This window comes from Rhea pennata, chromosome 31 (assembly GCF_028389875.1).
Source record: "Rhea pennata isolate bPtePen1 chromosome 31, bPtePen1.pri, whole genome shotgun sequence".
Lineage (NCBI taxonomy): Eukaryota > Metazoa > Chordata > Aves > Rheiformes > Rheidae > Rhea > Rhea pennata.
In genome coordinates, this window is record NC_084693.1 from 1,133,757 (window position 1) to 1,159,705 (window position 25,949).

General features: G+C 45.1%; 2 protein-coding genes across 2 annotated transcripts; one reads left to right on the forward strand and one right to left on the reverse strand.

Moving 5' to 3' along the window:
* Nucleotides 1-1,409: 1,409 nt before the first annotated feature.
* Nucleotides 1,410-3,607, forward strand: S100A11 (S100 calcium binding protein A11). The gene is made up of 3 exons (XM_062597682.1): nt 1,410-1,574; nt 2,879-3,028; nt 3,326-3,607. Exons 1-3 carry the CDS (start codon nt 1,572-1,574, stop codon nt 3,476-3,478), a joined length of 306 nt encoding a protein of 101 aa, XP_062453666.1. The 5' UTR covers nt 1,410-1,571; the 3' UTR covers nt 3,479-3,607.
* COPA (COPI coat complex subunit alpha) lies at nt 3,603-25,916 on the reverse strand. Its single transcript, XM_062597681.1, has 33 exons — nt 25,817-25,916; nt 25,511-25,624; nt 25,080-25,153; nt 24,723-24,803; nt 24,354-24,430; nt 23,973-24,082; nt 19,695-19,804; nt 19,200-19,299; nt 18,475-18,610; nt 17,490-17,572; nt 16,738-16,888; nt 16,232-16,298; nt 15,838-15,913; nt 13,532-13,614; nt 12,418-12,557; nt 11,404-11,489; nt 10,904-11,042; nt 10,391-10,553; nt 10,134-10,280; nt 9,540-9,729; nt 9,310-9,405; nt 8,868-8,956; nt 8,498-8,621; nt 8,118-8,207; nt 7,907-8,016; nt 7,629-7,706; nt 7,344-7,412; nt 6,995-7,131; nt 6,213-6,399; nt 6,016-6,126; nt 5,582-5,743; nt 5,104-5,298; nt 3,603-4,825 (listed from the first exon to the last, which is right to left on the reverse strand). The coding sequence occupies exons 1-33, from the start codon at nt 25,854-25,856 to the stop codon at nt 4,766-4,768; spliced, it is 3,675 nt and encodes a 1,224-aa protein (XP_062453665.1). The 5' UTR covers nt 25,857-25,916; the 3' UTR covers nt 3,603-4,765.
* Between the last annotated feature and the right edge of the window lie 33 nt (nt 25,917-25,949).

Sequence of the window (25,949 nt, forward strand, 5' to 3'; positions counted from 1 at the left end):
CACTTTTTCACCAAAACATGCAAAACAGTCTGGTGAAGGAAATTGGGGCAAGAAAGGAAAGGAAAAAATAGATTGAGGGGTAGGATTCTTCCCTAGATTTAGTGCTTTACATATTTTCCTGTTTCCTGCCATGAGTCACAGTCACCAGTAGCATTTCCTAGCAAGCTCCATCCCTAGATGTCCCTGAGCCCAGAAGGCATCCTCACTCTCAAACACAACCATGGCAGTCTGTGCTACCCCTTACCACTCTGCTCCAGGCTCCACTGTAAGTTTTGGGTGAAATCTGGCACCATCTGGGGCTGGGAGTCATGGGAAAATCTGGCCCTCAGGATCTTCAGGCTTTGGGGTATGTTGGTGCTCATCCCAAAGGAGTGGAGAAAAAGGGTGCTGTAACCATGCAGCAGTTCAGTAAACACAGGCAAACCAACGTGCCTGAGCAACTTTCCCAGCACCCACTAGCTGCGGGCTGGGGAGTGGCTGGGGGATGAAGGCTTGGAGCTGGGGCTGCTCACGTAGCCAGCTTTGCTCTCTTGGGCAAAAGCAGCCACGGACATAAGGATTCAGCCCAGCTCTCCTCTCTACTGTGCCAAATTCACGGCAGCGCAAGTCTAATAGCCTTGATCATCCCACCTCCACGCTACGTGGGTACGTCCCATGCCTTCTGAGTGTCTCTCCTCCATCTCCGTGTCTTCCCGTTTTAAGCCCTCCGTGGCCAGCACAGACTCTCACTGCAGCTGAGCAGCATCAGGCACAACGGTGGTCAGCTGCAGTGGGGAGCTCAGACCAGCACCCCAACCCCAGCAGGGTCGTCTTCTGCTGCCAAGAGCCCAACACCACAGGCAGTTGCCTCTTTTGCAATACTGCAATGCTTAAAATGCACCATCAGCAGAGCTCATCAGGTGGGAGCAGGTGGAGATGAGCAGGTACGCGGACAGTCCTCAGGGGCCGAGGCACCTGGTGAGCCCCAGGGTCTGACACCCCTGGCAAGTTCTCTGCTCCCTTCCAGCAGCCTCAGCTATGTAGTCCTTGTCCTCAGGACCCAGCTGCCTTCTGCAGGGCAGAGCTGTCTGCTCACCTGTGCCTTGTTTGCTCTTGCTGGCCCAGGGGCTCCTCTCTAGCAAGGCTGGAGCAAGTGAAAATGCTGAGGGCGTTCTGGGCAGCAGCCAGATGGCCCTAGGCTGGGCAAGATGGGAAGGGAGCTGCAAAGCGACGATGAACCAAGGGGAGAAAACAGGCTGGAAGGAAAATGAAGGTTCAAAGACACAAACAAGAAAAATGAAAGTGCGAATAACTGTAAAGAATGAAACACAGAGCGGATGAGAAAGCCTGGAGGAGGGGCCCCGTGCATTCCTGAGCTGAGGTGGGAACCACAGGCATGTCCAGATCTGCCATTAGAGTCGGCGATTGCCCAACGCGGCGGAGGGGGCTGAGTCAGGGCTCGACGCTGGCTCCGCCGGGAAGGGCGGTGGCAGCCGGGGCGAGGCTCATAACCGCTCCGGCTCCTGCCCGCGCCGCGCCGTGCCGTGCCGCAGCCCCTGCCGAGGACTGAGCCCCCTCCTTGCGCCCCAGCCATGGTGAGCGAGCCGGGTCCCAGGGGAGGGGAGGGGGACGCCGCTCCGTGACGGCTGGAAGGAGATTACAGAAGAGCGTTTCCAGCAAACAGCCCTGGAGCTCTGCGCTCAGCTGAAAGCGAGAGTCGCTCTGGCACCAGAAAGAGGAGACAGGGCCAAGGGCCGAGTTACAGTCGCTCCCGCGCAGGGCGTCCGGGAGCGGGAAGGGGGTGCAGCGCTGCGCAGAGGGCAGGCAGAGGGTCCCAGCAGCTGGAGGGGGACAGGAGGTGGCGTTGGGGTCCCTGCAGCTCCCCCCCCTCCAGGCTTCCCTCCTCCCTCCCTTATTCCTCTTTCTTGCTCGTGTTTCTGATGCCCATTCCCGGACTCGGGGCTGCGTCTCTCCCTCCACCAGGCCCCGGGGCAGGGGGTGCAGAGGAAGGCAAGAGCAGAGGAAGTGGGGCCCAGGGCGGAAGCAACTCGGCTTCTCTCAGGTCAACCAAAAAAGGCTAAATTCAGCCTCAGGCGGGGCAGGATGTGGCCAGGGAGTCCCCGGGATGCCAAGGTTAGGGAGGGAAGGGCAGACTCCTCCAGCTCTTCCCTGGGCCACCCTTTCCCAAAGACCAGAGCACAGCTCAGGGCCTACAGCTCTGGGCGAGGGGGACCCTGCTGTCCCCCTCCCTTTTCCCTGGGTGTCCCCAGTGCAGCAGCCCGTGAGCCAGCCCAGCTCCCTCCCAGCCGGATCAGCGTTTCACGCTCCAGTTCCTTATGGCCCCGGCCCTCACGCTATTGCAGTTCCCAGACAGGATCCTCGGGGAGCCAGCACTGCTCACATTTTTGTCGCCTGACTCAGAGTTTCTCCTCTGTCCGGAGAGGGCAGGGGGAGGGAAAGGGGGAAACGCTTATCTTTCTAGAAAAGCAGCCACAGCCGAGTCCTGTTGGAAATCGCTGAAAGAACTGGCTGCTCTTCCAGGGTGAGGGAGCAGCCATCATTGCTGCATGAGCTCTCCCTGTGCCAGGCAACTCCTCCTAAGGGAGCTGACACTTCCCCAGGGGATTTTCCATGCTAGAGATCCAAGAAATCCCAAAGCAGCATGACTCAAATCCTGTCCCTCCCCTGAGTACTTCCTCACCAGTGATGTGCAGGGCACTAGTATTTATTCTTCTAAAGAAAAATGCAGCTGGGCAAGCTGGGCACAGGAGACTCTTCTAGCAGAGCAATTGCACAAGGTCCCCCTCACCCCAACCTTCCTCTACAAGTAACACGGCTTTATTCTGCAAGCAAAGAGCTCTCTTCAAGGGCTGGCCTAAACTTACTCTTGCTCTTTCAGTCAAAGGTATCACCCACAGAGACGGAACGCTGCATTGAGTCCCTGCTGGCTGTCTTCCAGCGGTACGCAGGGCGCGAAGGGGACAACTGCACGCTCTCCAAGAGAGAGTTCCTTGCCTTCATGAACAGCGAGCTGGCTTCCTTCACAAAGGTGAGCAAAACCCAGACCCTTCCAGGAGAGTCTCCCGTGGTGTACTCCATCCCCCAGAAGTGAAAACCTTTGCTCTCACAAGCAGTGTGGAGTGAGTGGTAGGAAGAACTCACTTTTGCCAGAAGCCAAGAGTACATCCTGACAAAAACTGCCCTGATTGAATTCTGTCTCCCTCTGCCAACCCCTCTCCAATGGTGATTAAAATTCAGTAGCTGTAGGATTCATACCTTGGTAGATAACAAGGGGTACCGCTTCCTCTAAGGACATGTTGACAGAAGACTCCCTGATCTTTTGCAGAATCAGAAGGACCCAGCTGTCCTGGACAGAATGATGAAGAAACTTGATTTGAACAGTGACGGGCAGCTGGACTTCCAGGAGTTCCTGAACCTTATTGGGGGCATTGCAGTGGCATGCCACGATGCCCTGGTTGTGCAGGCCCCTCGCCGCTAGCCCAGGCAGCTCCGCCTCTCCCACCACTGTGAACATGTCATGAGCAAGAACCACGCAAAGCTGGAAACAGTCCCCTTGAAACATGGGCATCCCTATTTCCCATTTTATGAATAAAGTTTTAAAATCCTAGCACAAGGCATGGTTTTATTTTTGCAGCACAAGTCAGGGGGAAGCACTATGCCACCAGTCCAGATACCTGAGGGAGCCAAGATCTCTTCCCACTGATATGAGAACATGGGTCTCCTTCCTACCTCAAAATCCCCCTGACCCTACATTTTTCAACCTTGTAACTGCTGGAAACTACAACGCATCTGACTTTGAAGATCATCCAGTCTGTTAAATACCATGGGGAAGGGCACAGTAATTCCGAACAGTACAACTACACAAGGTAAACACGAAGACAGGAGCGTTACAAGTAACAATAATTTGAGCATTGGCAAGAGCAATTATATATTAATAATTAGCAGAAGCACCCCTTGCCAACACAGTAAGTTATTTCAGCAATATAGTCTCTGTTTTCTGGGAACTTTAAAACTCAAAGCTAGTAGTTTTAAGAGCTCAAGAGGGATGGAAAAGTAGTATGTAAAGGGGAAATGAAATCCAACATCCATTCTATCTCAGTAAGACTAACTGGGCTACTGAAGAGGGGGATCAAGATGGTCAATTTACTTTATTCAAGGGAGAAGTAGATAGTGTTGAAAAACTCCGGCAAAAAAAAAAAAAAAAAAGTCAACAATAGCAGTTAGATTCTGAGCTGCTTTCCCACCGTTTCCAAAGGAAATGGAGCTGTCTGAGTAGGGACAGGTCCTGTGCTAGCCCCAGGTCCAGACAGTGCCACACTCCACTGAGAGCAGAGTCAGCTCTTCCTGCTGCTCCAGCTTCTTTCAGGAGTCTCAACACTAGAGGAGTGAGAGTCAGTCACTGCCTATCAAGTATTTTCTATAGTGTGCATCGTATGGTACCCAGGTCTGAGCAAAAGCCACCTTACGCCCTCTGGGAAAGATTTGATTTTGAAGGAGAAACTGTAGCTTTGAGGCAATAGTACATAGAAACGTCATCAACTGGATCTGGAAACAGACTCTCTAGTAGCAATTAGTCAAAAGCAGAGGAGAGTCTTATTACAACATTCCTGGGAGGGGAAGAGTATGTATGACAACAGCACAGGCACAACTATAGTGAAGAGATTTGACTAGGAGCTGGAATGATGGGAGGTAAAAGTTTCAACAATGCTGTGAGACGGGACCGTTCCCCTCTGATCCTCTCACCTCCCCAGGACAGGGCAGGGCCCTAGCGGAATTGGAGTGGGCTGATCCGCAGCCCGATGACATCTTTGCCGATCTCTGTCACCTGGGGAATAAAAGGCAGATGATTAATGTTTAAAATGCAGCCTATACTGTTCTCAGGACTGCAAAGTCAGTCCCTGAAGGTACAATTTAAACTATGCTGTATTTCACAATTCCCAAATTGCTCCTCCTCACATGCTAAGTCGTCAGACATTCAACTTTAGACCCCAAAACCAGGCCAAATCAGTTTAGGGAGAGCAAAGGGGAAGGTGTTAGAGTGGATTTTCAAAGGAAGCACTATAGACTAGGAGTACATGATTGCAGACATTCAGACTTCCTTACTGTCGTGACACGGCAAATCTGCCCCTGAAACTCAGGACAATAGCAGGCTCCACTGAGCGGACACTTCTCCACAGGTTTGCCACGATATATGGGCCGGTAAGAGGCGGCACAGATGTCAAAGGGATTGTGCATATCGTAGTTGAGCTGGTAGGTGTCAGTGGGATTCTTCTCACATGCAGACAAGATCTTGCGGGTCTGCAAAAAGCAACCACATTGACCAGAGGGGGAGCTACAAAGCAGTCCAAACAGACTCTACCACAGGAGGTGGAATAGATTCAACTGCTAATGAGCACAAACCAGGGTGCTTCCTCTCAATACCTCTCCCTTCCCCAACAGCGAGAACCTCCACTCTGATCACAAAAGCCTTAGCCCATCCCTGCAAGGAGCAACTGTCAGTCCTTTCTGGACCAATGAGGTCTCATTCCAAAGCAGAGAGAGCACCTGATAATATTCCTGGTCATGCATGTTGCAGACATACCTGCTGCGCCACCTCAGGCTTTGGACCCAGTTCCAGCAGTCGACGAGCAAAGGTAGCAGCTGTCTTGAAGTTTTTGAGTTTGAAAAAGAGGTTGAGAGCAGTGCGCAGCACCAAGATCATGTGGACAGGCTGCAGGTTGGAGTGGGTGAAATAGGCAGCCATCTGTGTTAGACACAAGGAGGGAAAGGAGAGATACAATCACTACCAACTAAGTGAGAAACTGGACGCCCGGAAAATGCTGCAAGAAACATACCAAACTCACAGGTGATCACAGCCACCTCTGCTTTAAAGGCAGGCAACTGAGGCACAACTTCACATAAGAAGAAATGGTAGAAATGGCAGAACTCATGATTCCCAATGCCTTTTTAAACCAAAAGGCTATTTTCCTTCCCAACTCCCTCCCAATTCAGGGAAGAATGTCAGAGTTTCTGTACCTCACAGATCCGCTTCTGCTGCTCCAGGGTCTCTTTGGGCAGCTTTTTCCGCTCTATCTCCATTGAGAGTCCTACAATATACTCCCGACAAATGGCTATCAGCTGCTGGGCCTTGGAGAGAGGCAGACAGAAGGAATCAGGCACTCCGCCTCCTGCCCAGGAGGATGCAGAAAAGGTAAAAAAGATCTGTCTCTCACCTCAGCAATTTCCTGCTTGTTGTCCACCACCAGCAAGGGCACACTGAGCAAGATAGAGCGGAACTTCTCCACGGCCTCCTCAAACTTGCCAGCTGTAGTGAGCTGGTAGCACAGCTGCAGGCGCTGGATCAGGTCATTGAGTTTCAGTCCAACAGCAGGGAGGGCATTCTTCAAGCCAGCTTCCTTCCTGGGGGTACCAGAGAGGGGTTGGAGACGGACAAACAGAACTACTGCAGAGGACATCCAGAACACACCACTGTTACACCGTCAGCTCAACTGCAACTTGTCAGGAACACTTTGACCTAGGGTCACACTGTCCTTCTCACCTTAGCACCAAGGACATCTGCGCTGCTGTAATTCTGCCTCCCACAATGCCCATCTGTCTCTGCATTATCACAAGCTGGGAAGTAAGGCTCATTTTTCTATCACGGCTCCCAGCCACCATTGTAAAAAACACACTTGTGGTTCTCTAGATCTCCTAGCTTCAGATTAACTCTATCAGAGAGAAATCATTAGAAGTAGGAAAACCAACATCCCAAGTACTTCACACTATTTTCAGCCTCTAGAAAAAAAAGGAGGCAGTCCTTTCAAGTCTCTACATCTAACAACAAACAGCAGAAAAATTCCACTAAAGATGGAACACCCCCTATTACATCCAGACAGGAAGACTCTTTCCCTCAGAAGAGAAGGAGGATTCTGGCTACAGCTGAACTTTAAAGGTGTCAGGGAGGAAAATGTCACAAGCCAAATTGCACAGAAGAGAAGCTAGCCCAATCGCTTACCAGTTGCGATGCGGGTATCCATACATAGCAGGGAGACAAGGCAAGGCTTGGTAGGTCGTACGGCCACGAGCATAGGTCTGCAGGAACAGCTGCTTGTAGGGACCAAAGTTTGTGACTCCTACCTGGTCATGAAGGAGCTGAAAGGGATACATTGATCTGCTGAGTAAAAGATATTCAGGGCTCTGCAGAGGCTGCACAGACATCAACACTCACGCTCTGACCTCTTATTTCATACCCAGAGAAAACCATGCATGAAATAATTCACAAAAGGACACAAAACAAAGCTTCAGACTAGATCAGAGACAAAGATAAGCTTTTTTTTTGCCCAGGAACTCCTGTGGTAACTTACTCTCATTGCTGTTTCAAAGGAGCCTGCCAGGATGTGATCAACAGGAAGCTGAGAATTGTTACACCACACCTACAAAAAGGGAAGGGAAACATATTACAAGAACTGCATACCACTCACACGTTTGCCCTTCCTACTGTCATCACTCCTCTGTCCCCATCAGTCCCCATAACAAGTTGCTGTATTGTACTCACAGTTGAGTGAGTAACAAGAAGGACTGAGCTTGAAAAAAAGAAAGACCAAAGTAGAAAGTTTCTTGGAAAGAGGACAAAAGACTTGTCCCATTACCTGAGCAGGGCTGGTGCCTTTGGTGGGTGGCACAAAGAATCCATCCTCTGCTCCTCCTGTTGGACCAGCAGGTACATCCTGGGGAAACACGCAGGGTAATGGTTAGCATTCAAGCATTTGACACTCAGATGAAATCATAGCTGGCTGTAACTGTGGTGGCAGAGACACTCTGGTAAAGCCCAGAAAGCATTTTTTCCCTGCAAGCTTTCACTGCCTCATGGCAATGAGGGGATACTTGAGAAGCCTCACAAGTGTGCCTGGCACCCAAAGCACCCTACCAGTTCAGGAGGAAGGTCCAAATCTTCCTCAACTTCCCATCCGCCTCCTTCTTCCTGCCCTTTACCTAGGCCTTCTTCTCCAAAGCCTTCTCCAGCATCCACAAAACCATCTGCATGGAGGAAAAGAACAAGTTAGAGCTCTTACACACATGCACATACATACACTCTCTTCCCTCTCACTTCTCTAAAAAGTATTTTTGGATACACCCACCTTCATCCAGCTGCAACTCTGCATCTTCACCCCAGCCTTCAGTGCCAACAGTGTCAATATCAATATCTGCAGCCAAAGCACCCCCTTTGCCTTAAAGAAAGGATAGAAGTATTCATTTACTCATCTCTGAGAAGATAAGATGTTAAGCAAAGAATTAACTTAGGCCAACACTCCCCCTCCAATTGTAAAACACCACTTTCTGTTAAAAGAACAGATTTCTTGAGAGATTTTAAAGGTAGTGTAAATATATAGCTAGATTCCAGCCTCTGACAGTAACATACAGAAAATCTGAGATTTAATAGCAACAGTTCAGGAGCCTGGCGACAAATTCAGTTCTGCATATCCTAGCTTAATGTAGCTTTGCAGGTATAGAGTGATACCTTTGCTAGCAATTGTTCCTTCGAAGAACCCCTTGGAGACAGTCAGCAGTGGCCAGTTGGTATCTAGAGGCATGATAGGGGCAGGAGGCTGCAGTAGTTTTGCATTGCGATCAATGTCTGGAATCTAAGTGGAAAAGAACCCAAAAATCAGCTAAAGGCCATAGAAGGAAAATCCCGTTCTTTGACCTACCTGCCTCTAGACAGCATAGGCAGTCACAAGCCTGACGAGCAGTGACTGGAATGGACATGGTTTCTCCCTCCCAGAAAGGAGCTGCTTCACCACGTGCACTAGCACCACACCCCACTGCCATCTTCTCCCAAACTCTAGGGTTCTCATAATGAGATAGGAAGCATTAGTTAATCCACTAACTGTTTCTTTTTCAGGATCAAATGTTTCCTTCAGGCTTTCAGCTTCCTCATCCAGACCATGAGTTGCAGCTGTGAGATAGGCCAGGGACTCTGAAATGAGATATAGCTAAGATGAGTGAGTGTCCTCCACTGCCTAGAGCAAGAAAACCTTCTCATACTGACTTGCATGACCACACTGCCACAAAGGAAAGATTAGCACCATACTAAGGTTTATAATTACACCTTTAGGGGTATAACTTATGGATTTAGGCTAGAATGTGTGCGTGCAATGACAGAGCATACTCAGATTGTCAAAGTTTGTCTCAGGTCTCCTGGATTACTTTCCTCCCATCTGATTCTATTTTTCACAAAGGGATTTGCCTCCAGAAATTAGCATTCATCTGCACGACCTCTCCAGCCTCTCCCTGGCCTACAGAAATATATGTTAGTTTGATATTACTCACTTTGCCCACAGTTCTTCAGGATCCTCACCCTCTCTGACACATCTCCGAGATACAAGGCATTCTGGTAGTGGCCACTCATATCTTTACGGATCTCAGCTAAATCAAAAGAAAAACAGATGTAACGATAGCTCTGCTGGTTTTGGCCTCCACTGTGTTGTCACTCGTTTCCTCTGGGAATGATGCTCTACTGCTTTTATTTTGCTCCTCTTTGCCGCCATCCTGGGACTCACCTATCTTCATCATCTTCCGGAGCTTCTCCAGGTTGCCAGTGATGAGATAGAGGAAGGAGAGCTTATCAAAATTCTTGGTGCGCTGGTAGCACATCTCCACAATTTGGTGATTTCCCTGCAGTAATGCCACTTCTCCCAGCTTCTCCCAGCAATTCTTGTCATCCAGAGCCTTAGCTGCTTCCAGAGCAATCTAACAAGAGAATGAAACATGATTACAAGGGCAGACCTGAAAAAATAGCTAAACACACTCACAAGTGACTTGAGCTCTATTCTCTGCCCCACCAAAAACAGAAAGTGGCTTTGCAAAAGGCAGTCTTCCCTGCAGGTTCCTGTTGATAATACCTGTGATGTAAGGCATAGGATTAAATAATTGCATTAAATCAGGCCCTCAGCTGAGGGCCTGCACCTTAAGAGGGCTAATATCACTCTCTGCTCTGTGAAGCAGATTTGCGACTCTCATCTACTCTCCCAGGGAGATGCAATGCAGAAAAGGAAAGGAGAGCTTTTTCTTCCTAACACTCCTCCTTCTTACAACATAAAGAAATATTTGCCTAAAGAGACCTGACTTTTCCATAGCACCACCTGCCACCTTACCTCAATGTTGCCACACTCCAGTGCCAGGCTGAACCGGGTTTTCTCATCCTTGACAAAGTGCAGTGCCACCTCAGGATAGCCCTTTTTTTGCAGGTAGGCAATGATGGACTGGCCTACAAGCTTAGCATTCCTCACCATGTGCAGCACCTGCAAAGGAAAGGCCAAGACATGAAGATGACAATGCCACTTGGGAAGGATTATTCCATGCCCCCAGGTCACAGTCAAAGAAAAGTGCAGTGTTTCTCCTGCCTCCTCACCTCATCATATTTTCTGTTGATCAATGCCAGTTTGAATTTGAATTCTGTAGGATCAATGGTGAGGACCCTGGGACGGCACTCTCTGTCCAGGCAGTACACATTGTTTCCCTTCACACGAGTAACATAAATAGGTAGATCCAAGGTGCGGATGATGCCATGATCCCTATACCAAAACACAACATATTCATGTCACGTGCATGCTAACACTATGCATCTGTATGACCACATCCTGTATCTCAATGGAGGCTCAAACACTATCATCTTAGCCTGGTTTATAAAAACAAGCCCCAGTTCGAAGAACAGTGCCACCATCCAGCAATGAAGTACCAGTAACAACATAAGCAACCAAAGATGAGGCTGGTACAACCACCTAGTTCTAATTGCCTTTGGGTAAGTCCACATTACAAAAAAAGTACAATTACACCAGCACTAGCTTTGGTGTCTGTCAAAAAGCATAGTAGTCTGTGCAATGCCTGTCAGTTCAGGGACTCAGTGGGCGATGTCCAGACTCACCCAGTGGTGACAGCGTATTTGATGTGGTTGCTGGTGGTATAGATGAAAACACCACTCTCATCCCAGGCACCACTCTTGACACGGATATTTTCATGGATATTACACAGTGACTCCAGTTTTCTGTTGCAGATCATGATGGCTAGAGAAGAAAAACAAAAGTCCCAGCAATACAGATCTGTTCATAGATTCAGATATTAAGGAAATGATAGCAAGCACAAACAGAATTGTGACCATCTGTCTTTATTTTACGAAGAAAACTAGCTGGATCCCTTTTGAGGAGTTTAGGAAATTCTGCTTGTGACCTCACAGAAAGGTTTTGCTGAAGAGACAAACTGAAAGGGTCCACACCGTGAACGTCCTCAGCTGCACCTTCATTTGTGGCCGTGGCACTGAATGGTTACTCTAGCATGCCACACAAGGAAGGATTCTGCTCCGCAAAAGGGAAGAGGCTGATACAGCGTCTAGGACCCACCTGAAACACTTAAGCCTCCCTTGCTTACCGTGCTTAGCCAGCAAAGCTACGTGGGACATGTCAGCCGACCAGATGACGTATTTCACCTTGGAAATCTTCACCGAGGCCAGAGTTCTGTGGAAAGGACAGCACTGACATCAGAGAGCTGAACAATATCCCCTCTGCACAGCAAGCTCTATGATGACTCCCTGAACCCAAAAGGCAGATGCTCCAAAACCCCTTTATGCAATTCTAGAGCTAAAAACTGTCTCTGCAGTCCAGTTTAGCAAAACAAAACTCTCTGCGTACCTGCACAATGACAAACATACTTGCAGTGTAAACTAACCTCAAATTCTAGGTCTTTGAGGTACTTATGCTTTTAAGGATAGATTTAAGCGAACATGGGAAACAGGATACTTCCAATCAGCATTTATCTTGCTATTTGTTCACAGCTATCCCAACAATATGATAAAGACAAAGGCACACAAATAAGGAAATGAGACTGATGAAAAGCTCTGGGACGTACGAGCACATACACTATACCTATTTGCAGACAACCCAGATTTCTTCTCAAGCCCCAGATATGGCTAAATCCATCAGCTCCTTGTCTCTTTGTGGCCAGCAACACTTACATCGCTACAAACTTGCTACCACATTGTGGTTTAAAAGCATTTTGTATACACGAAAAAAAAAAACACTAAGGAAAAAGGCATCAGGCAAGCTTAGCCTGACTGAGCTTGAGTGTTTTTTTTTTTGTTTGTTTGTTTGTTTTTTAAATTTCTTTCCCCTTTTATAATACCCAATTTTGTAGTCACAGAATTTACAAGGGTATGGCACACATCTCCCTGTGATAAATGGCACAACGCCTACAGCATAAATTGCACCTTGGCTATGTTTACACTGCTCTTTTCGTAACAGTTGTTAGCCGTGGTTTGGATCAGCCTGATGCAGCCTGCAGCTGATGCTAAATTCTGGAATGCATTAATAGCTATTACTTGTCCCCAGAGGGCATACGCCAACAGGATTACAATATTAAAACTTCTCCCAGCAGGCTGAAACCTACCGCTTCTGCTGCACGTCAAAGAGGGTGATGGAGTCTGCATCTCTCAGTAGCAGGTTCCCTGTGCCAGCATAGAAAATCTCATCGCAGTTCGGCACCTGCACCTTCTTGGTGATCTCATTCTTCAGGTTTTTGATTAGGATCTGCCACGTGATGAATGAAAAGTAACACCACAGGAAAGTTAGGCAGAATCTACAAAGATGTTTAAGATTAGGCTCAGACACTTTGTATAGCTGAACCCCAATAACAAGAGACATAAATAGAAAATACAGCCTTTCACAAAGCAAGATCAACAGAAATTTATTCCATCAGAAGACTCAACCACATCAGTTTGTCAGAATAAAAATCTGTTTTTCTCAGTACAGCTTCACATAGTGCACACTTTCCCTTCATTACCATCATGGTCATCATTAGCTGGCCAATAAAATTTGCAAGCCTTCTCTACAAGTGAATATGGAGCACACAATGTAGATTTAAAAAAAAAGTTGGGCAAGTTGACAGAAGAACAGCAAGAGAGAGAAGGGGAAGCCAAGGAGAAAGGAATAACAAAACAGGTATGTAGTAAAATTGAATTTACTAACCAAGAAAATATTGAATGATGCAAATCAAACACTAAAAACCGTGATGGATACAATATTCTGTACAAGCAAAGACTAAGACTTTTCTTCCACCAAGTAAATCCAGGCAGGGAAAACTTTCAATCACTGCCTTTTGTTTTTCTCCTATTGCACTCCGTGAGTGAGAAGAGCTTTATTAAAAACCTATACCTGCTTTTTCACCATTTACTTAGCACTTTTGTGCTATGAAAGCGACCTGGCTAGCTTCACAGTCCTTTTCTGGGCAGCTTTCATTTCTGAACTCACCTTCTATAGTATGCCTCCAGCAACTAAGAGGCAACATTTACAGTAAAAGAAGATAAATAATATTTAAGTTCATTAGGTTTTCACCACATCATGTTTCTTTACATCTGCAGCCCAGTCTCTACTGGCAGTACTTTGCCAGTCTACTCAGATCACCAATAATTCTGTTAACCCAGTTTTCCCACTTTCCACTCAGATGCTTCCAAATGACAGTACACCCAGTGAAAAAGATGACCCTATTAAGCTTGTCCCCTTACCGAATGCATGCGATCCAGGACTGCAAAGCGGTTACGAGCTACCCACACAGCTGTTAGCCCGGAGGAACGTTTCCCTTCAGGGGCTAGGGAGAGCAAAACGCAGGCAGTGAATAAAACCTCTGGCAGGCTCTTACAGCAACACATTAGTCAGTCTTGTTTGATCCCATCTTGTTGTTGGATCAGCTGCTTCCTAATAATTCATGTTTAACCTGAGGCTATTCGCAAGACTCATTTCCTCCCCCAATGTCCTTTCAGATCTCCATGTGGCCAGCGCCAGCCCTTTTCTTCAGCCAAGGCACAAGACAAGTGGCTGCCTACACAGCCAATGCCACTGCTTGGCGCTGAAACAGGCCATCCTGGGCGACAGCGCAGTCTGTCAAGCTAACGAGCAGAGCCTTGCTGGCCAAACAAACTGAGCAGCGAGGGTCCCGGCTTCAATGTAAGCCCCCTCTCCCTCCCCCCCCCCCCCCTGCAAACTGACATAACGAGCTGGAGGAGAAAGGCTGCACTTTCCCCAGCACGCAGCTGTTCTCTCAGTTTTAAAATGCTAATATAAACACAACACACTGCATGTCAGAAGCACAGAGAGAACTGTGCTGCAGGATATGTTTCGGATGTGTTTCAGATGTGGGGAAGGCTGTTGCAGCAGAGGAAAGGAACAGACAAGTGAGGTGAGGGAGCTGCTGCTGTTTTGATAAAATACGATTTCTCCTTCTTCCATTTCCAGTCCCTTTTCTCACCAGTGCTCTTGCAGCTGAGAACATGAGTATTTTAGGAGACCTTCTTAGGGTACCTATAAGTCACTTGCTCACTGGATTGCAAATCCTTTTACCAAGCCCAGTATCATTTGTGGGCAGATCTACATCCTAACAAATAATAACTTAGCGCTGAAGGGGCAAGGCAATCAGGTTTTATTTACCGCCCAACATACGAAAGGCTGGTTTAAATTCTATTCCCAGCTCAGCTAGGGGCTTTCTGAAGGCAACTTCACCTTTTTTTATGAATCTCCACAACTCAGGGTTTTTACTGACTTTCCCTACATGTAATGGCTTCAAATCTTTAATGCTGAGTGTCCATCAGACAGAAGGTGATGGAAATATATTACCCAAAAGATTATGGAAGAGTAATTAGGAAGCTTAGCTCCCCTTGTAGGCCAGGTAAACAAGCTGAAGGACATGAGGATGGTAACTCCATGGCATGTGTTAAATCCCTACTTTACAGACCTGTGAGATCATCAGAAGGCTGCGTACACACCAATTAATTCAGAGGATATTTATCAATTAATAGAATTCTATGTTGTCCTTGAGAATAGATAGCTGCTTAAAAACACCCCAGAAAAACAAACAAGCAAGATAAAGACAAGGGTGAGTCTCAATTTTCAACTGAAAACACATTAAGAATACTTTGTTTTCATGAAGCATAGATACCTCTTCCTCTAAAAGAATTATCCCTTTCCTCTTTAACAGGATCCAAAGTCAAATGTCCCCAGATAAGTCAACTTTGAAGCTCTCAATCAGAATACCTGAAATATATTCAGTAACATTTGATCCACATAAAGTGACTAAAAAGCTCCCTTTCTCTTTCCCTCTCCAAAATACACCTGCTGTCTGTACTGACAAAAAAATCTTTCCTTTTTTAGATCCTCAGAAACTGATAAATCTCTGAAGTAAGCTAGATTCCAGTAACTCACTCATCACTCCCACTCATTTCAAAACCTTTAGTGCCATGACGACAGAGGCAGGAGGAACCAGCTGGAGTTTCAGATCCCAAGTGGAATTCACAGTTAGGAGAAAGAAAAATCTTTTTTCTAAATCATATTTTGACTTGTAAATTGCACAAAACTGATTAGAATTCGCTGAGAGGAAGAATGAATACTGGTGCCCTGGCACTGTCACTTTTACAGCCACTTTTCAGAGTATAAACCCTTTTAGAACTAAACATATCTGGTTAAAATCCATCTCTGTTGACAAGCCAGGAAGGCTGCCTGCTGCGTCAAAAGGGAAAATGGAAAGTTCCTAATAACAAAATTATAAAATATATATTTGTAGCAGTAAAAGTTTGAGATGAACATGAATTTTTCAAGTCAGTGAAGCTTATGATATAGTAAACAGGAAGCCTGCCAAATGATGTGTGCTGCAGGGGCACTGGGAAACATGGAAAAAGAGTCCAACAAGAGAGGCTTAGAGAAATGAAGCTTTCATATACATAAAACACAGGCACAAAAACACAGTACATGAGCAGAGGAAGGGATAGCCATCAAGAGACAAAATACTAAGAAGGATTAATGTGAAATAAAAAACACCTACCATCCGGGTTCTGGGAGTCTGCATCCTTGGGAATAGTGTATAGGTCATAAGTGCTGTTCTCCAAGTTGCTGGCTCTCTGCAAGGGTGAGGGAACAAATAACAAAATAAAACCAAAAAACCATTAAGAGATAGGGTTTCCCTACTCCTCACAATTACAAACACACTTGATAAGGAAAATTATTTAAAACTATAAAGAAAAAGGATGTTCAGTTTGTAGTATGAGAGGAGAAGGAACAAATTGGCAGATATCCAAAATAAATGCACAAAACAGTTCAAAAGCAAGAAGTCACTCACAAAGCTAGACCAAGGACCAATTTTATATCTCACATCCAGAATTTGCATTCACAGCCTCTTGTAAAGTTCTTTAGCACATTATGCAGCAAAACTGCCTTACCGTGCAGAGGAGGACAGCATTCTCAGCTGGGTTATATGACATGTTGAACACAGGGAACTTGGAACCACTGCAAAGGAGTAATGAAGAGAACACAGAGTTAATAATAGAGCAGACCAAGTTTTCTTCTACCCAAATCATCTTCTGATAAAAACTCCTTATTTTTTGAAATACACTACCAGAAAAGCTCCATTTTGATGAAATTCCTGACTCAATAACACATGGAAAAAGATTAAGAACATAAGCATTTTCTAAATGAGAGAGCTGGTATTTCAGTTTGAAGTTGCTTCAAATTCAAAGCTAGTTACAAAAACATTTTTAACGGTAAATGGATAAAAATTGACGTACATGAACTTCTTTTAGGCTTTGTAGTTCATCTGACAGAACAATCATTTGAAACTGAGGTACTAAATAGAAAAATGACAATATAATCTATTTATCAATGAGGAACTAACAAGTGATTCAGGATACCATCAACTATTGTAACATAAGCTCTTGTCTCTTCCTACCTTCGCAGCTGCATGACAGCAACATCTTTGGAACTGTTGAAATCAAGCTGGCGGAGGAAACGGTCCTTCACATAATACAGCATGTTCCCATGCACGGCATAAGCAGGCCGCTCACGCTCCAGTTTGAACACAATCATGCCACCATCATGGCCTGAGAAAACATGTGAGAATCCAGACTTCAGAATTAAATTCTGCATTTTTCTCATTACATAGATGACATGACTTAGCCCCTCAAACCAAGATCGATCTAACAAAGATTACAACCAATGATCGTTAGCCACACCTACTACTTTTCAGCCTGACTGAAAGAAGTGATTTTATTTCTTCCCTCACTAAGGGCCACATTTCCATCCCTTTAGGTTTCCCAATAGATTTAAGATCTGGCATTGCCCTAGACACACTTTGACTTGCTGACATGTATTTAAGTAGTCCAGCACAGGGTTCCCCTTGGATCTGTCCCATGCCTAACTAGCTAATGCTTTAAGGCAAGAGCCTTAAGACAGAGACTGGTTTGCTCTAGCTTTGATCAGCCGCTGCTGCAATGAAACTGTGTTCCATCCACAGCTTTTAGAGGCTGCAGTAAGTTAAATAAGGATCTTTTCCATCCGGTCCATTTAACATAAGCATCTGCAAACCAGTGTGTTCTGCAAAGTATGCTAATGAGAATCAATCTTTGACGCACAGAGTTTCTCCATGAAGTATGTACTTTCTTCACTGCAACCTGCCAAACATTGAGTAGATCTCCTTTTTACCTGCAGCAAAGAGGTTGAGGTTGGGATGAGCAGCCAATACCCAAAAGCGATCATGATCACGGCGAAACGTCTGGACGCCCGTGCTAAATGTGCAACAGAGGGATTAAGGAAAATAAACAAAATGGAAACCTTGACGTAAGCTCCAGTTCACAAAATCAACATCCTTAGCATAACAGTACAGAGCATCTCTGGCATCCATTGTGGGGGAATCCACAGATTGCAAAACACCGAATTCAAAGACTTCTGCTTTGTTTTATTTACAGAAAGCCTGTTTTGCACTCTCTTAGGCTAGTTCAAAAGTCAGGACACTTCAAATACTATTTCCAACTTTAAAACATGCAAACTACTTCGCTTCTTTAACAGATAAATTTTTATTATACAAACAAGAGCTTGAGCAGAGGAGAGTCCAGTTCTGGAGTAAACTCAGCTTAATACTGGCTAAGCTCTCTAAATAAGAACAAAACTGACTTATGTCAAAACGAGACCTGAAATTAACTGCCCTCAGTATTCTAGCTAGGGTCCCTTTATGAAATCCTTTCATGTCAGATCCATCTGTATTTATAATGCTATCCCAGATATCTAAGGTGAAGAACAGTACTGTATCTAGTAACTGATTTCAAAACTGAAGTAGTTGTTTTATGAATTGTCAATTTACACATAAATCTCTGGTTCATTCTGTTTCCTTTACAACACAATGACACACTCATCTGAACAAGTCAAATAATATTTTCTCATTCAAAATACCTTCAGCAGCAGTAGCACTAGAAAAGCCAGCTCTCTTTCATTTGCTTTCAGATAATGCCAAGCCTTGTCCACAACATGTGTCTCAAAGGGACAGGTAATGTGAAAAACAAGGTTTCCTATTCATGAATTTTCAAAATTCAGAACCAATGTTTTAAGATCTGTTCTAAGAATATTTGTAGGCCTTTCATTTGTGTAAAGACTGCCCTAATAAGGTTGAGTCAGATGCTTGAGAAGCACTAACCGTTTAGACATATCCCAGACACGGATGCTCTTGTCTTCTGAATTGCTGAGGATCAATTCCTGTCGCGGGTGAAAGACGGCACACGAGACATTGTTGTAATGTCCACGGCAAGTGTCAACCTCCCAAGCCTTTGATTCTAACAAAAGCAAAACACAACGAGGAAATTAACGCTTAAGCAGGTTAAGTTGTGCCACAGCAGAAGCATATCAAGCAACTTTAGAAAGTGGATTCCATGGGCTGCTAGTTACTATATCATTCTCTCCAATTTACACTCATGATTTCTCTCTCCTGTAGCACAACTCTTCTAATGAGCATGTAAAGTCAGATTACCAAAAAGATGCTAAAAATATTATATAATTTATCTAGCTTGAGCTGACAGTACACTCATTCCTGATGAAAAGCTTCTGGCTCTGGAATAGCTCCCATTCTTATTGCATTGGCGTACATTCAAAAAACTTCAGTCAAGCTTATTTGTTCCTACAAGCCTCTGCTCAGATGTGCTTGAAAAACAAAAGAAACTTGAGGTATTGGCTAGGGAACTGAGCTCTCCTCAAACTACAAAAGAGAATACTGCCTGGGATTATTTACTGCTGACTTGCACAGACATGCCTGCGAGTGTAAATTACCTTCAGGTTCAACCTACAGATGTTCAAACATAAAATTTAGCTTTTCTCCTGCGTAGCCTCCCCTTCTTTCTGTGACCTCCCTTTGAAGAGTCTTCTTACCATTCATCCGCCAGATCTTCACTTGTCGATCATCAGCTCCTGATACAATAAGCGGCATGGTGGGGTGAAAGGCAGCCCAGTTCACTCCACGATCATGGCCCTAAAAGCAAAAAGAAAACCGTCACTTGAAGCCTTCCTAGCCTTAACGAGCTATTACAGAATGCTGAGAAAAGGAAACTGTGTGTCCCCCTCCTCCCCTCCCCACAGGGCAACTATTTAGCCTTAGTCTGCTATTCAGCTGAGATTTTAGTTATATAGAGAAAACAGTATTTGTTAGGTTGCAATGCAAATATCTCCAGATTTCAGATCTTAAACTTCTTTAAAAAAAATGCTATATTCTGCAACAGCATGTAAATCTTAAAAGCTGAGTCAGGTTTCAACTCCTTTTTCCTCTACTGTTTCTCAGATCTTTTAGAAGATCATTTGAAGCCATCACAGGGACTTCATTAAATAAAGCTGAAAAGACTGTACAGTGCACAGATAGTAACACAGTACCTCAAGAACGTGCTTCACAACTGCATCTGTTGTCCCAAACAAATCCACCCCAGTTATTCCCCTGACATCCGACTCCACAGCTCCAGGGGACAGGTTCTTCTTCCTTAGGCCTTGAGGGACAGAGAGGAAGGAGAAGCAGGGGCAGAGGAAGCAAAAATTACATCATCAAGACAATATTTCTAATTTAGCAACAAGCAGAGTGCTCTCCTGTGCTGTTTAGGCACATCTTCAGGTGGAAAGAAAGAACTTAAAAGAGTAGAAGAGAGGAGAGAAACATCCAAGACTCCCTTACACTTCCTCCAAAGGTGCAAGCTCAGATTAGATGTGTCAAAAAGTCTGCAATGCAGTACACCATACAAAGCATCACCTCAGCTCACTAGGTCGCAGAGAGCAGCACAACAGCAAAGGACGACTGGCACATTCTGTTTTTCCCTTTCTCACTCATTATTTGCTATTTTGAACTTGCAACTTTTAAGGCACTTTCATCTATGCCAGTTGGAGGAGTGCTCTAATTCACACCTTAATTATGAATTTGGACAATTTGCCTAGAAACAAGGTATTTTCAGGAGTTATTTTAAGAGGCTGAACTATAGGAACTAAACCCTGTTCTTGATTCTGAAGGAAACTGCAAGTTATCCACACCAAAAAATAGACCTAAATCAGCCATCCCTCATTCAAAACCAAAGGGAACACAGTTGTGAAAATGAGAATTCAAATAAGCCTCTCATCCACCAATACACACACAAAAAAGACTACGAGCTTAGTAGATAAAGCATTCTAAAACAAAATTTTAAAAATACACTTTTCAGTTTAAAGGTACTTGGCCAAGAAAGCCATTATGAAATTTATCAAGAACAAGAAAAAAATGACAAGGATAAAACCAAAACTGAACCAGCTAGGGATGCCCACAGAAACAGAGGTGCAACAGGAATAAAAATATTATTTTCTTCTTATAATTTTGATTCCCAAATTTCTCAACTATTAGCAGCTCTGGGGAGATTTAAGGTAAGAGTCTAATCCCAATAAGCTCTTTGAGAAATTTAGTCTAATGAAATCAACATGTTAAGCAGTAGCTTGGAACAAAGAATGAACACTGCACACTGGGTGATGTGCACACACAGATGGTCCAACTAACAATGAAGAACTTGAATTTCTGAGTGGAAGCTCCTACAAAGGCAACACAAACTGTCCCAGAAAGTGAGGAATAAAACATACATAACCAAAGGTTGGTGGAAGAAGAAACACAGGACGTTTAGAAGAGAAAATACTTGAGCCTTTGACAAGCCAGTGAAACAGGACTGGTACACAAGTGGAAAATTTCTGGTATAACTGCACAAATCAAGAGGGAAGGCAGGACACTCACAGAACGTACCAGCTTCCTGTGTTGCTCTGGGGAGGGAGTAGGGAAACAGAAAGGACTCAGAACAGAACAGCAGATATTAGGCATTCTGAGGACAGCTGTTAAAAAACAAAAAATCTGAAAAGGAGACTCAGGTCAACATGCACAAGAGCACTAAGAGGAACAAGTGTTAAAATAACCAGGGAAAAGGGGACACACGCTAACTGCGACTGACAAACTGGAGGTTAGAGGAAAGAAGGAAGAGAACTGCAAAGCACCAAGACATTTGAGGAACACAGTGTTTGACATATCAGTGGTAACACTGAATGACAGACAGTCATTTGCAAATTCTTCTGCTCTATTCTCTTCTTCTTCCCAATTCAGGCTTCACACTTAAGGGTCTATAACTTACTAAGACCGAAACTAAGAATGGCTCTTGGGTACTGACTGTTTCATTGCTAGGCATAGGCTTCTCTCCATACCTCTAAACCATCTGCATTCAGCAGGCAATTAGAAAAGCGCAGTGGAGGCTGAAGTTGTACAAGATTCTGCCAACCATAAATGTACATCCACTAAGAACGTTCAAGGAGAGGCAGGCTAGATCAAAAGTAGGCCTAAAGACCTGTCACAGTGCAGGTCCTCCCAGCCCCAGGACTCCTCAACAGCATAACAGCCAATTAAAGGCCCAAACCCTCGGGTGATCCTCACGTAAGCTGGTCATCCCAATCGACAAATCTGAGTCCTAACAGAACAAGGAAGATGCTTGCCAAGCAGCAAACAACATTTGCCAAATAAGAGGAAGCTGAACAGAAGCTGCTGTGTGATGTTACAGTATATACAAAAAGCACTTTCTGCTCATGACCACTAACACATAATTCCTGGGTTATCAGTTAAAAAGAGACAGAAAAAAACAGGTTATTTTGTAGTTGCTGTAGGTTAATATCATCATCACAAGCAAGGACTTCATTCCACAGAACGAGTGGATAACACAACACAAATTTCATGCATTTTTATATATAAACATGCTCATTCTGACTGCATTCACACAGTCTCTCTCAGGAGATGGGCAAGAAATAGATTCTTTAACCTGGACCATATTCATTTTGCATTGAAGATGCTTTATCAGCAGCTCCAAAGACAGAATGTTTTGGTCCACAGAGCACAAAACGCATGGGAGTTCAAAACAATAGAGCAGTCCTGATTGCCTGCTCCAAATCATGCTTAATTCACCTACTATAACTCCTCCATCTCTCACTGCCAACAAAGCTGATAACTTTGGGAAGAGGATTTTTGAATATGGCCTTTCAATTCATTTAACTGAGCGCATCAAAGAACCAATGCTCATAATCCCAAAACCTGCTGAAAACACAACTTCCCACTGATGTCAACAGAAGCTGCAAGTTATCAACAGCACTCAGAACTGGAATTAAATCTCAGTATCAAAATGATGCTGTCTATGATTAGGGCAGACATCAGACAAAATAGGGAAATAACCATTCCCAGTAGACTGCGAGAGTCAGAACAGAATCCTGGTAAAAACACAAGTCATTTAGGGGAAAAATTTCAGGGGTGGAAGGATGAGGGAAATCTTTATTTTGAATCCGTTTTTGATCTCTCTCTAGTTTTTTCACATACCAATATTCTTGCACTGTCCTGTCTGACTGGAGCAACAGCTGAGTCAATAATTCAGCACATCCCTAAAACCCCTCATCACATATCAGCTGAGGGAAAAAAAATAAAATAAAAAGAGAGAGAGAGCGCTCTGTACCATCTCCAAACCAATTTGGCAGCAAGAACTCTGCCGAGAGAGAGCCTGTGTGAGAATGCAGCAGCGAAGCTTACTGGTGGAAGAGCTGTTAGACTCCCCATGCTGGCAGTACAGAGAGGGGGACAGGTTTTAAATAACCAGGAGATCCTGTCCCCAGCCCCTACTGTTGACACAGCTGGCCATGTCTGAGCGTGTACTACAAACAATGCAGCATGCCCAACCAAAACTGCAATGCTGAGAGCAGCAGGTGGGATAAAGGACCACAATCTATCTCTAGAATAGCTCACAACATTGTAACACCATCAGTACTGCCCCACCTGCCTGCCTCCAAGCAGTCCCTTATCTCCATCTACTATTTTCTCCATTTTACTTTTTCATTTGGAGATCCTCTTTCAAACATTAAGTCACCTTGTGGTCTAGCTGTAAACTAAGAAACAGCTAACAATAACTTACTAGCAAAATACTTTGGAATTTTGATTTGCATCTCCTTGGTCTGATCTTTAGAGCATACTTCATTTTATGAAACAGATAAGCAAACTGTATGCTGAAGAAATCTGTAATATTGTCTTCCTGTTACCATGCACAACTAGATTACCAAAAAGGAAAAAAAGAAAAGCCTTTTTTGCAATCCATATAGAGGTCTTTCTAGCTTTATCTCAGAATGAAAGACTTATTATTGCCTCCAGAGTTTTTCAAGCGGATAAAGATGATCCACAAATCTCAAGAATTCCTCCTAGGAGTCTGGAACATCGGTGAAGCTGATTCAGTGACAGCACTATGTGCCCTCTGACTGCAATACTCATTGCTCACACTGGCTGAAAAATCAGACAGGGATATTACATTGTAGAATCTCCATCTTAGAGGTTTTCTTCACTGCACAAAGCTACAGCTGATTTGTTCTACTGTTGTAGACTTGCTTCAAGTAGAAGGCTGAACTAGACGACCCCCAGAGGCCCCTATCAATCAACAATCTACACTTAATGAAAACTGAGGGCAATGAGTCCCTACCAGTAGAGAATTCTGAACTTTGCTGCCTGAGGCTGCTAGTCAACAGGCTATTTTTTCTGCTCTCAGATACAAACTGACTTGTTCCTGCCTCACTTGGCTTTCAGCAATCGCAGTTTTGAAGTAGGCTGTGCCACTGGATACCCCCTCGACCTGGGCAGCTCACCAGAAATATCCCAAACGCGCACAGTCTGATCCAAGCTGGCTGACACTACCAGGTCCTCAGAGGGGTGAAACTGGGCACACATCACATAGTGGTTGTGTCCTGTCAGCACACTACAATGAAAAGGACAGAAAATACCATTTAAACATAGCAAATACCAAAGCATATTTCAGTTCTTTGCAAGTAAGAGACAGTTTAGTAGTAACAGAATAAACGAGCAAAAGGAAAGACTAACAAATATAGCCACAACTGATCAATTTTGTCAGTTCTATTCCTTCAACTACGCCAGTTTTTAAACGTCAATATCTCTTATTTGAAGACAACAGATTAAGATAGCTTGCACCCCAACCCTGCAGTTACTTGTAAAGCATCCATTGATTTTACCAAACACAAGTCCTGGACTGCCAATTCCAAACACGAATTGTCTGATCATCAGAAGCACTCAAGATCCAGGGATATTCCTAAAAGATACAGTATTTTGTAAATGAAATCGTAATCTTCACCCCAAACACCCCCCTCCTCAATGTTTTCCAATGGTCCCCATGAATGACCAGTAACTTTTTTTTTTAAGCTACAGGAGGTAGAACTTATGCCTTTCTACAGACGAGCAACATGTCTGGAGAATCATCATACTAGAAAGTCAGATACGATTCCTTTTGCAAAGATTCCCATTCAAAGAAGCGGAAAAAAGACCCTGTTCCGTACAAAATAGAGCAGACATACATCACTGGGTTACGCAGCAGAGAGCCTTACGTGGTGGAAGAAAGTAGTGCGAATGTAATCCAAGTGCCCAAGCAGAGTGAAAAGACAACGGCGCAATTTGTAATTCCAGACCTGTACAACACAGAAACAGAACAAAAAGTATGTGCCACGGCCTGCCTAGACTTCCAGTGTTTTCTCACAACTTACTAAAGATTATAGCTCATTTAAAAATCTCTCCTATTTTACAGCACGGTTCTAATGCAAGCTACACAGAGAATTTGTTTTAATCACCTCTAATGCTTCTAAAACAGCAGAATCCTAACCACTCTCCTCATTCTCCCATCTTATCAGCATTTACCCTACAGATTCTCTTGTCTGGACAATGTTCTTTACAGAACAAGATTTTACCTTTATTTTGTAATCATCACCTCCAGAAACAAAGAGAGGTTGTTGTTTGTGGAAGTCAATACCTCGAACCGGTCCTACAAACAGGAGAAGTAAGTTGACAGAGAAAGATGGCTGACAGCAGCAGCAGTTCCTTATATCGCTTAGAGTACGATTTTTATTCCTCCCTTTTTTGGTAATGATGAAATAAAAGACTTTAAAGCAGCAATGAAAAAATCAGGTAAAATTACTCTGCAGACATGTTCAGAGACTAATAAATTGGCAAGAAAAGCAGGGTAAAACAAATGGGAATTGAAGTCAAATCAGCAGAGGCCTGACCTTCAGCAAACTGCTGATCTTCCTCCCCTCTCACCCCATCCTTCTCTTGCAAGGAGGTTTCAACTTTTAGTCTCATTACAACACTGCACCTTCCCCACCACCACCATCGCGCTCACCATCGTGCTCGTCGAATTTATCGATGAGGGTGCACATCCGATAATCCCACAGCTGGATCACGCCATTGTGCAAGCTCGTGAGGATCCACGGCCGCTTGGGGTGGAAGCTGAGCCCTGCCGAGACACGCGGAGACGTGACAGCGGCGCCGCCGCGCCACCGGGGCGCCTCGGCCCCCCGGACCCGGGCCCGGACCACGGGCCGGGGAGCGGCGGGGGCCCAGCCTCCCCCTCCCCGGCCCGGGGACCCCCAGTGCCCCAGCCCCATCGCACCCGCCGCCGCCGCAGGGCTCCCGGTGCGGCCGTTACCTTTCACTCGCGCCGACTTGGTCTCGAACTTGGTCAACATCGCCCGGCTCGGCTCGGCCCGGCCCGGCCCCGCTCGGCTCGGCCCGCCGCCCTGACGGTCCACGTCGGCGCCTCGGAAGTGCTTCCGAGCCAC